This window comes from Frankliniella occidentalis, unplaced genomic scaffold, assembly GCF_000697945.3.
Source record: "Frankliniella occidentalis isolate FOCC.00 unplaced genomic scaffold, Focc_3.1 Scaffold8, whole genome shotgun sequence".
NCBI lineage: Eukaryota > Metazoa > Arthropoda > Insecta > Thysanoptera > Thripidae > Frankliniella > Frankliniella occidentalis.
This window is the reverse complement of record NW_026267138.1, coordinates 2,258,661-2,269,820: the sequence shown is the minus strand read 5'-3', so window position 1 is coordinate 2,269,820 and position 11,160 is coordinate 2,258,661. Positions and strand designations below refer to the sequence as shown.

Sequence of the window (11,160 nt, the reverse complement as noted above, 5' to 3'; positions counted from 1 at the left end):
GCATTTTTTTTCTCCCTCCTCTTCGTTTGCGATAAGAAATTTTTAGTTCATCAGTCTTGAAGAACAGTGGTGACATTTGATTTATCGCAAATTTCTTTCTTGTCCATTTTTCAAATACTTTTTCTTCTCTTGCGTTGACGCGGGCATGGGATGCGAGCGGGACAGCAGAAACGAGAAATTGGGATTCGGGGATGGAGGGGTCGGTCGCTGGGAGGGAGGTGGCGCCGCGGCAGGGGGTAATGGACGGTGCGGAAAAATAAATAAAAGTGTGGCGAGCCCGTCTCATTTCCATGTGATTGCCGGACCCGGCCGGCCGGCCCCGCCCCTAACGCGGTGGTAATGAGGGGAAATCACAGACCTCTGCTGTCGGGGGATTATTTCCTCGGGGATTCTTTATTTCTAGGCGCTGGGAACACGGGGCTGCGCGGCCGGCCGCGGTATCGACACGGTCGGGCGGGGCGGGGCGGGGCCGCGAGACGTTTTGGCCACACTGACTCTCGACACGCGAGGCCCACCCCTCGCCGCCCATATTTTCACCTTACCCCTCTATCAATTAGAGATTAGATTTTCCACCCGCGCGTTTAACCTCCGCCGACCTATCGACTCGTGAGCGGCGTGACCGAGCGTCGCTCGCGAGCAACCGTTCGCGAGCTGGGTGTGATATTTATCTGTTTGGCTTTTCCTTTTCCGCGCGATGAGGATAGGAAAGGAAGCACAGGAAGAGGAATAAATAGACACACTTAAATGGGGAAAAATCTTTCGCTCAATTATTTTACGAGCACCTTTGCAGCTACAGCTTTTAAATTTTGTGGGAAGATAATAACTACTAATACCTACAAATTGTCACAGGACTCTTTTTGATGCGACAATTTTTATTAAACTTATCTTTGGCAATTTAAGTCTTTTCAAATTTATTATCTACTGTAAAACTTCTAAATTTTACATAGAAAAGATGTTTGCTATCGACAGCAAGATGTGCCTATGTGTACATCCTGCAAGATGCGATTTTAAAGATTGTGTAGTCACAGTGGCATATTTGTATCTTCAGTTGTACAAACCAAAAGTTCACCTCTATACATACTGCTTCCCCAGCAGGGTTGCCGGGGCGACAGGGGCTACGGCAAGGAGGTGGTCGACGTGGCAGAGTCCTGTTGCTGCGGGCGCAGCCAGCGTAGAGAGAAGTCGAGGAGGAAGAGGGGGAGGTAGGGTGGGATGAGTCCCGAGTCAAGTCGACGGAGACTTTGGCCTGGATTTAGGACGGCCTTCCCAATCTCAGTGGCAGCGGCACCAGCCGGGCGGCGCGGCAGCACCAGCCTTGCATCCGGGCGGGGCGGGACGAGCCGGACCCGGGAGATAACGGAGAGAGGGACGATAATTAGCCATGAGAAATAGGGAGAGGACGGGCCGCCCCGTCGGGAGGGGCGCAGCCCGGGCGCCAGCCCCGCGCCCTCGTAGATTGTGATTCTGTTGACGAAGGCCGAAAGCGGATGAGGCGGCAGCAGGATGCGCGCGGCGAGACTCACACGGCGTCCGCTTACCTGAGCTTGTAGCAGAGCAGGGTGCGACCACCGGGAGACGGAGAAAATATTGCTTAATCGAGAGTTAAAGCAATGACACCTTACATTACTCATGTATAGTTCTGTTTAGTTAGTTTAGGTGTAAGGTTGTTAGGTACCATTTGCTAAAAAGGGCGGAGTGGAGCCAGCGGGGAGACAAGAACGAGGGAGACGGGACAGAACCACGCGGAAGGAAGGCTCCTTTTCCTTTCCTCCGAGTTGCCTCTCTCGGTCCCCTTCGCACGCCCCATCCCCTCAGCCCCCGCTGTGGCTCTGGTCTGGACCGGATGCTGCGTCCAAGTAATTAGAAGATACAAGTAAGCGTACTTTATCAAGACGCCGGGTGGGGGAGGCGGAGGGAGAGGGCGGGCAGCACGACCGCCGCCGCCGCGGGGGGTCGGCCCCCTCCTCTCGACCCCCGGTAGCGGCACGCGATGGGATGTGGGGATCTAATCTACGGTGCAGTCGGTCGGGTCGGCGAGCCGGGCCCCGGCCGGGTCGAGCACGGGCTCAATTTGGGTCACGACAGCTCACATTGCCCTCCGAGTGATTTCTACATCTAGTCGTATAGTGTGTGGCCCCAGAGGAGGAGGGGGAGGTGCTCGATGTGGCCGCAGCCAATGCCGTGCTCGTGGTGTTATTCGCACCGACCGACCCTCGGCACGCGCGCGCAGCAGAACTGAGGTGGGACCAGACCTGCTCTGGGGGCGCGCCGACCACGCCGCCGACCCCCCGACCACACCTGGTGCGTGTCCCTAACCTAATCAGGTATCTCTTCACCGGACCTGCCTCTGGCCTGCGGGCTGCGCTGCGGCGTGCGTCTCCTCCGGGGCTCGGTTAATGAGGCTACCGCCCCACGCTGCGCCACGCTGCGCCACGCCACGCCACGCCTTGCCACGCCCCTGCGTGACCACAATGACCCAAGACGGTGGTCCACAGATTTACATAGACACCGCACCGCCCCGGGGCCCCCGCCGCCTCTGCTGCTGGTCTGCGGGGGGCAGAGCCGGGCAGAGCCGGGCAGGATGGCCCCCCTGTAGCGCGGTCCAGGCAGGAGCATTCACGAAAAGGAGGACGAGGGCGAGGTTGGAAAGGACCCAGAGCACGCCCTGAAGCGTTGCTTATGAGCTACAGCTGTTGGCAGTAAGAATTTCGCTGAAAACTTGAACCAGTTTGATTTTTCCCATAAAATACTTTGTGGAAAGTGCGAGAATTTTTCTTTTTGTCTACTGCATATCTCCTCTCTGGGTATTCCAAAAAGTCTAGTGTAAAACTGAACGAGGGGCGCGGCCCTCTTGTGACGCTGCTCCTGCGGTCCCCGCCGGCTCCGCCAGGGCGTCCCTTTGACGGGCCCCGGGTCTCCTGGAGGCTGCGCGATGGATGGAAGGGCGGCGGAGCGGAACCGCAAGGCGGACGGGGAGGGCGTCGGGGTGGAGGGCGGGGTCGACTCGGGTCCCCAAGTCGGACCCAAAGGCAGCCTGGTGGCCAAACCCGAGACCGACCAAGCGGCGGCCGACCGTGCCCGCCGCCGACCTGCCGCCATGGCCGGAAGGAAGTAGTTGTAACTAGAGTACTCCATCTGACCAAAACGACCCCTGCCCCCAAAGCCACGCTCGGCAAGAGTTGCGAAAATTGTATGGACTATACTGTTCAAAATTTATGTTCTGAAACCAAAGTTGCAATGTGTGCTAATTACAACATTGTCGTGCTGTCTGTGTCGCAGTATGGAGCAGCCGGACCCGGACTACATCAAGATGTTCGTCGGCCAGCTGCCGCGCTCCATGGACGAGGCCGACCTCACCAGGCTCTTCGAGGAGTTCGGCCGGGTCCACCAGATCAACGTGCTGCGGGACAAGAACACCGGCCAGAGCAAAGGTGAGTTACCACAGCACGTCGAGTCCGGCCCGGCCCGCCCCTCCGCAAGGGCGCCCGCCGCGCCGGGCACCAGCGCCCCTCCGCAGCGCAGACGGCTGTTCCCTTGCGGTGTTTTAGCCTGCCATTAATGACATGATGTCGGGCCATTAGGTGTCCCCTCCGGAGTTATGCGCGGCTCCATTAGGGCCGCACTCTTTAAAGGTCGGAGCGGAGCGCAGCGGAGTATCTTGCGGTTTTGTCTGCCGTCAAAACTTGGGCGGCAGCTAGCGGCGGGACAAGCCCGGGATGGCTGCTATGGCTCTCGGCTGCCGCACAACTCGGTCACTGGATAAAATCTTTGTTTATTCACAATCTTTATTTTGCGATTTACGATTTACAAGTGGTGTTGCAAATTTGCAATCAGTATCGTTAATTTACGACTGACTATTTTTTCTCACCAAAGATATAGCATTCGATACGTAGTGTTGCAGGATTTCTGATTTTACAATTTGGAATGGTAACTTCTCTATAATGGAAATTTTTCCATTAAACCTTTTCATATTTTTCACTTTGTAGACTCAAAAATAAATTTAACTAGATTTCTTCTTTCCTGTCTTGCGCTTGCCTTATTGGACGATATTCCCTTGCTTTCTCATTTGCACGGCAGGGCACGTTGTATGTGACTTCGCTTTAATGAGAGCTGCTGTGCTGTAACTCGGTGAGGCCGCTTCCGGGGCGCATCAGCTCGACACATGGCGCGCCGCCTAACGTTCAGCTCGGTCAATGGGGCTGCGAAGGGAGAAGGGGCGAGGTGACAGATACGCGGAGGCGGTGAAGGGGTTAGAGAGAGGTAGGGAGAGAGAGAGAGAGGTTGGAATGAGGAGGTGAAGTCAGAGATGTGGTGAAAGGTATGGGGGCGGGGGGAGCGCTGGATAATAGGCGCCTCGTAATCCATTCTCACAGCAGTAATGCAGTCAGGTGGGCAGACAAAAGGCAAACGTCTGCAGTGTCTCTCGGCGCTGGGGAGGAGGAGGTGGCGGCTAACGAGGGCTGAGCACGGTGGCGTGCGAGCGCGCGGGCAGTAGCAGAGGCACCCCCAAAGAAAATAGCAGGAGAGGAGAGAGTTTTCAGTGACTACAATGTGGCACACAGTGTGCTGGCGGCGCAGTGTGGGAGAGGGACAGGTGAGAGAGAGAGAGCGGGGTGAGCAGCGACAGCGCGCGAGTGTGAGAATTGGAGAATGAAGCCTGCCTGCTCTCGTCGTAAACGGTTTTACGGGGCGCCGAGCTAGCCTCTCTCCCAATGAATAAGGGAAGGGGCGGCAGGCGGCGGGATCAGCAGCAGCGCCCGCGGAGTGCGCCGCTTCCGCTCGGCAGTATAGGGGGATTAAAAACAAGGAAACATACTCCGCACAACGCTCTGTAGAGCCCTCCGCGAGGGCCTGCTTTGTCCTTTTCGCGTCTCACACTGGTCTCTCTCGTAGAGCCACGGCACGTATTGCTTTTGGACGTGTGGGCGGAACAAGCGACGGGCAGGGCTTTTCCATTAAGGCTGAATGGAATGACTACCGCCGCGCCGAGGAGTCGAAACAAAACATGCGCGCGCGCGGGCGCGATGACCGCGACTGCGCACGGAATTGGTCAGGCGAGGACGAAAGGCGGGAGCAGAGGGGGTAAGGGAGCGGGGAGGTTTGTAGCGAAATGGCGTGTGAGATAATTTCTCATGAGCATGGAGCGCCATATGGGACGGACCGTAAAAGCGCGCTCACTGGCCCCTTCCCCGTTACCTCCGTCCCCCTCTCTCCCCCATCTTTCTCCGGCCCTCTCTCCTCTACGTTCTGCTCAGTATTTCGTTTCCACCTTGTCTCGTCCCTTTTCCAGCCCCAAGGTGGTTTCATTCATCCAGCTCCGCCCATTCTGCAATTATTCTGTATTCACTTGAAGCGGGCAAACACACTGGCACACACGCGCGCGCGCTGCCGCCTCTCTGTAATAGGCACCATGCCTCATTCTCTTGCGAACGAGCTTTATTTCAAGAAATTAGGACGACGGCGGCAAAAGGGGGAGGGCTGGATTAATCTCCCTTGAATTCGTGCGCCATGCATATGGAGCTGAAAATTATACGCGTTATTTCCTTCCTCTTTTCGTTTTTACAAAGAGTTTGCTTTATATTTATTTTTATTTCCCCCCTCGCATTGTATTTTTTTTTATTTCGTCGTGTGGGGCACTACTCTCTGGAACGGGGCACCCAGCGAGGGGATTTAGTTATTCGATTTCGACCGTTTTAGAGTGAAAGAGTGCGGGGCGGGGCGGGCGTCCCCTTTTAGAGAGGGGTGGAGGGTGTGGGAGGCCAGTTGGACAACCAGCATTGACTCCATAAAACCCGTGTGGGGGGGCAAGGGGGGCGGCGGAGTGCGTTTCCCCGGGATGGACGGTCGAAGGGAGAGGGGGTGGTGGTGGTGGTTGGGGAGGGTTAGGGGGCACTGCGTCAGGTGAAGCTAATGGTTCTGTACCGCCGCCATGGTGAGGCCCAATGCGGGGACCACTCGGGGAGCTGCCTTTTCCACACGCTGTTTATTTGTGCACCCGCAGCCCCCCCCCCCCCCCCCAACCCCATGGTACCTGCTTCCTGCTCTACAGCCACAGCTCTACCCTCCGCTGTCTTTGAGCTTTGCGAGAAGAAAACAGTTGTATCGCTACTGTTCTTCTCATTTCGAAGGTGCTAATTAAAGTCTGAACTCTCTTGAATTAGTGTGCGTCCACCATGAAAGAAACGCATAGGTACCGATTTTAACAGTCGTATGTGGACAACTGTAGAGTCATGCAGTTGCAAGTGAACAGGAGTTGCACTTATTTTTCGAGCGTGTTGCGGTTTTGTTTTGTCAGTGTAATCACTGAAACGGTAGAAGTGGCGCGGCAGTGTTTCCTCCCTTGCAGACGACGAGAGGCCAGGCATCATTAACGACAGATTGAAAATGTTAAATACTCCTTTGTCGTGTCTCGCGTCTCAATAATCGTGTTACCAGATTCAATTCGGTTCCACCGCACTAAGTGTATTTATTTTCCCGAGACTGCAAAAAGAAACTCGCCGTCCGTTTTGGCCCTCCGGCTTTGCATTTAATTACCTAGAAAGCAGTTTCCGCCTTCTTTCCGACCGTCTCGTCTCTGTCACTGCCACGTTGACCTCTCTCTCTCTTCCCTCTCTCTCTCTCTCTTCCCTCTCTCTCTCTCTCTCGTTCTCTCACTCTCCGTTGGCGGTGCATTCAATTTGTGAGCGCGCTGTGCCATGATGAAGCCGTCTCGAATCTCGCGGCGACAAATTAAATTTCTCGTGAAACCGGTAAGAACGTCGCGGAGACGCACGGCTGCCGGGCCGCTGCTGCAAAAGAATCTTATTAGGAACACGTCGAATCATCTCGCCAAGCAGCTGACTGAGGCTTTCATAGGATTCTTGCTTACGTATCTCGCCAAGCCGAGCAGGTGGTGGGCTATAGTGTGGAATCTGTCGAGTTTTTTATACTCCTTTCTAAGCCGTTAGACATCTCACGGCGCATATCTAGGAAGTGGTAGGGGTGGGCGTCGCTGGTGTCGCTCCACCACGTCCCTCGGCCTCGCGCGCTCCCCCGCAGAGAGAGCCACAGTGGCGACACAATATGAACTTCCTTCCGGCTTCCCCCGCTCCCTCCCCGAGGAGGACGCACCAGGTGGTGCGGCCCAGCTCCGCCCCGCCCCCGCCCCGCCGGGCCCGCACAGCCCAGCCTTTATTAATGTCAGTCCCCAAGCCAGCCTGTAGTGGGGAAGCCACTTAGGCGGCCCTTATTTCCCGTTACGCCCTTGGCAGCGCCGCCCGGCCCGCCACGCCGCGGGTACATCACTCTCCCACGGGGAAAAGGGGGGGGGGGCATTCGCAACCTCTTACTCCTCTCAGCTGATACTTTTCAGCATTGTTCACTTTTCTTCTTGTACGCGCTTTAGACACACCATAACTCGCTACTCTGGAAATCCAAGTGCACAAATGTCGCATACCTGCAGGCAGGTGTGCAACAAAATTTTCACACGACTTCAGATGAGTGACGCAATTCACACACTTGAGGTGTGTAAATAGCTACCTTTCAAATTGTATTATTTTTTTCGCTCACCTACAAGTGTGTGAATATTTTGTCGCTTACCTACAAGTGTGTAAATTTTGTCACACATATGCAGGTGTGCGACATTCCTTCACTTGGATTTCCAGTATATAAATTGACCATAACATTCAATGGGCGGGGAAAAAACTTTTTCCTATGTCGCCGTGTGTCGAAAACCAAAGCGCATGGATCTGCCCAGCTCTCGCTCTTCTAACGTGAGTGGCAGAGGCGGTGCGTGCACCACCTGCCTGATCCCTGCAGTGCACCTGCCCTCTTTCCTTTTCCGCTGCGCCGAGTGAGTCGTTGGGTTCGACGCCTTTGTCGGGGCGCCAATGACTCACTGCCGCGTCCCCCCCCCCCTCTCAACTCACCCTCGACCCCTCCTTTCCCCCGCCCCTTCGAACTAAAGCGAATGTGACAAATGACGGTGCCCGGTGTCAGCGGCGTCCATTTGGGTCCCGCCGCCCCCTTCTCCCCTCACTCTTGTTCGGCCAGCACACCATTGCCTGGTGAATACTCTGCGAATGCCATGCAACTTTCGCTTCAAAATGTGGCACATACTACACTGTCAAGAAATACACTGTGGGCTTATACAAACTAGCTGTATACTCCTAGTCCCTTACAAATAACAGTCTTCACATTATGAAGGATTGGTTTTATAAAGTACAAATGATTTGAAACCACCATATTACAAACGGATTTTCTTTGCATAACAAAGAGCACCGCTCTTTCGTTTTACAAACCCAAGCCCTTCGTAATACGAAGGATTTGTTTATACCACGATGGTGACAAATCCTTTGTACGTTGCATAGAGCAGGTCTTCGTAAGAAACTTACAGAGTTAAAAGCAAAGTTACCCTGCTTGGAACTAGAACTTCACGCCTTGTATGAATTTTATTCGCTTAACTACAAGTGTGTGAATATTTTGTCGCACACCTACAAGCGTGGGAATTTGTTAAGACACCTGCAGGTGTGCACAGGGTTGCCACGCGTCAGGATAATCATGATAATCAGGATTTTGTCAGGATTTTCAAAAGTTGTCAGGATAATCAGGATAATGTCAGGATTTTGGGGTAAAAGTGTCAGGATAAATAGTTAGTACCGGTTACCGCCCTAATGCTCGGCGCTACTTCGGCTAGCGGCTCGGCGCTGTGGTAGTGCGCCACTCTGACATATTTTTCCTCCAAAAAATACCCTATTTTTCTTTTTTACCCATCAAAAATATCGCTATTTCGCTGTCAACTTGTTCTCAAAATGTCAGGGTAAAGTCACTTTTTCGTCAGGATTTGGTCAGGAAAATGTCAGGATATTCGGACACTGGGACTTCGTGGCAACCCTGGTGCGACATTCGTACACTTCCGTTGTCGGCGCAGTTGGTTGCGTCGCACGCGCTTTTGTCGGCGCTTGCGAGCGGACCCGATGCATTACTTGCGCAGAGAAGGGAGAAAGGCAGCGGGGTGGGGAGAGTGTGGAGAAGTGCGCGGCGCAAAAGCGCACGAGAAATGTTTGAAATAATTCTGTGATCGACCACTTCAGCATACGGGTCAGTGAGAGGCAACGACCCTTTGTCCGCTATTCCTATTTGCACTGAGGAACTAAGTACTCAACTGCTCACTGCTCAACACTTGTAAGTGTGTAATTGCTTGGTCTTGCAAGTCCCGTTCTGGAATCACGTGGCTCCTTAAACTATTAATGGGGTATACGGTACCGCTCGAGAAAAGAAATCACAATGAATACGCTGCACAAAACGCACCGAGTGCCTTGCTGTAAAAAACCTTTGTAGGTACATGTACGATGTACCGGGTGTTGCATAAAAGACACAGGTGCGAGCGGGTTTGCCTACCCAAGGGGCTATGGCGCCTTACAGGCAGAGCGGGTCGGCAAACCCGCCCGCAGCCGTGTCTTTTATGCAACACCCGGTATTTTGTTGTTTGCCATTATCAAAACGAGTCGTATATACACAACCTGTACTACTGTACGTGGTACGACAATTAAATGTCCACAGTGCTCGCCGCGTGTATCGTATCGTGCAGTTGTGTGGACTACAATCGGGCTGGCGTCGCGCGGCGCTGGCGGGCGCCCGGGAGGCGGGCAGTCCCGTGCAGCGGCGGTGCACCGCGGCGCTGCCTAAGCAATCCGACCCGCTGCCGCCGAGGCTCTCTAGCCGAGGCTGCCGCCGCTCCCAGCGGGCCGCTCTCCGCTCGGCTCTGCTCCGCCCGCGCGCCCACAAAGGGCTCACGAGGGGGGAGGGGGGGGGCATTCCTGCCGTGGGTGGGCACCACAGGCGGAGCCAGGCGGAGCGCGCGCGAGTTGCAAAACGGCGGGTGCGCGAGTGTGTTTTCGTGTGTGTGTGTGCGTGTGTGTGTGTGTGGATGTGTTGCCCTCTTTGTTTGCCAGTCTCTATGTGCGCGTCTAGACCCCCAAGTGGACTCGGTCTGGCCTGCCGCCCCCGCCGGCCCGCCTCGGCCCGCCCCTGGCCCGGACGCACAGCCCCCACATGTGTTCCGGTTGCGCGACTCAAAGGTGTGCGTGGTGGCCCTGCTGCCTGCGAACGTGTTGGTTATGACTTTACGAAAATAAAGCAAAACCGTAAGTGTAGTGTTTGTTTACAAGAACGGTCGCAATCGTAACCAATCGAAACTGAAACTAATCGTTATTTTTTTTTTTTGTTAAACAGTTTCGTTGTTTACGTCCGTGCCACGTTTTCCTCGTTTACTGCCCCATCGCCCCGCCCCGTCTCCCTCTCGAGTTTCTCCTTGTCCCCCCCCCCCTCTCAGGGAGACAAAAGCCGAAGGGCCATTTGGTCGACAGCTGAAGAGGAAATGAAAGGAAAAGTCACACAAAGATAAAAGGGGGGCGTGGCGGAGCGCCGAGGGCTGGAGTTTGGTGGGGCGGGACGGGCTGGAGCAAGAGTCTGGGCGCCCCAAATGAATCAAGTTTGCGCGGTGCGCGCCCGCGTTCAATCTGCTGCGCAAATTAGTTATTGTTGCGCCGTAATTTAGTTATTGTTATTTGCTCCTTGATGGAATTCTTCTTTTGCTTCGCGTCGCATCAAACGTTAAAAACTGAAGAGATAGACTGTTTAGATTCACTATTATGAGCTTTTTAGTATTCAAATATCTAAACACTTAAAAAGTGTTGAGATCTTGCTTGTGCCCGCCAGTTGCACACTATATATTCATTATTTTACTCGTTATTTTTGATTACGAACTATTCGTGACGGATTATTATCTTAGAGACGCGGAGAGAAAGTAATGTCGTGGACTTACTTGAAGGCGTCGGCTGCTTTCTTCTTCAACTTCAACTTCAAAAAGGGTTATGACGACTGCTTGTTCATAGCGAACTGGAGCCACCCGTAACTCGGGTCACGCAGTCAGGCCTCAGTCGGCCCATCCCCTGCGTTCCAGCTAGTGCTGGTACGTCCGAGAGTTCACGCATCCGTCGCGCCCGCACCGTATTCACTGGTCGCCGTCTGCACTCTGTTTTAGCTCAGGCTGGTGCGAACGGCCCAAACTACGCTAGTCCCCATCGCCTAGCGGCGGTATGGGGGCGGGCTGCATCAACCTGCAGCGGATGAAATGTACTCAAATCACCGCCCGGTCGCCGCATACCCGCCCGTGGCGCG

The 11,160-nt window shown here is 54.5% G+C and overlaps 1 protein-coding gene across 6 annotated transcripts in view; it reads left to right on the top strand.

The window, feature by feature from the left end:
* The window catches only part of LOC113213577 (CUGBP Elav-like family member 2), a 275,917-nt gene that overhangs the window by 202,221 nt on the left and 62,536 nt on the right, over positions 1-11,160 (top strand). For all 6 annotated transcript variants that reach the window (XM_052275201.1, XM_052275196.1, XM_052275206.1 and 3 more), the window contains one exon: positions 3,280-3,431. In XM_052275201.1, coding sequence (XP_052131161.1) covers positions 3,280-3,431 — 152 coding nt within the window. The remainder of the gene's footprint in view (positions 1-3,279; positions 3,432-11,160) is intronic.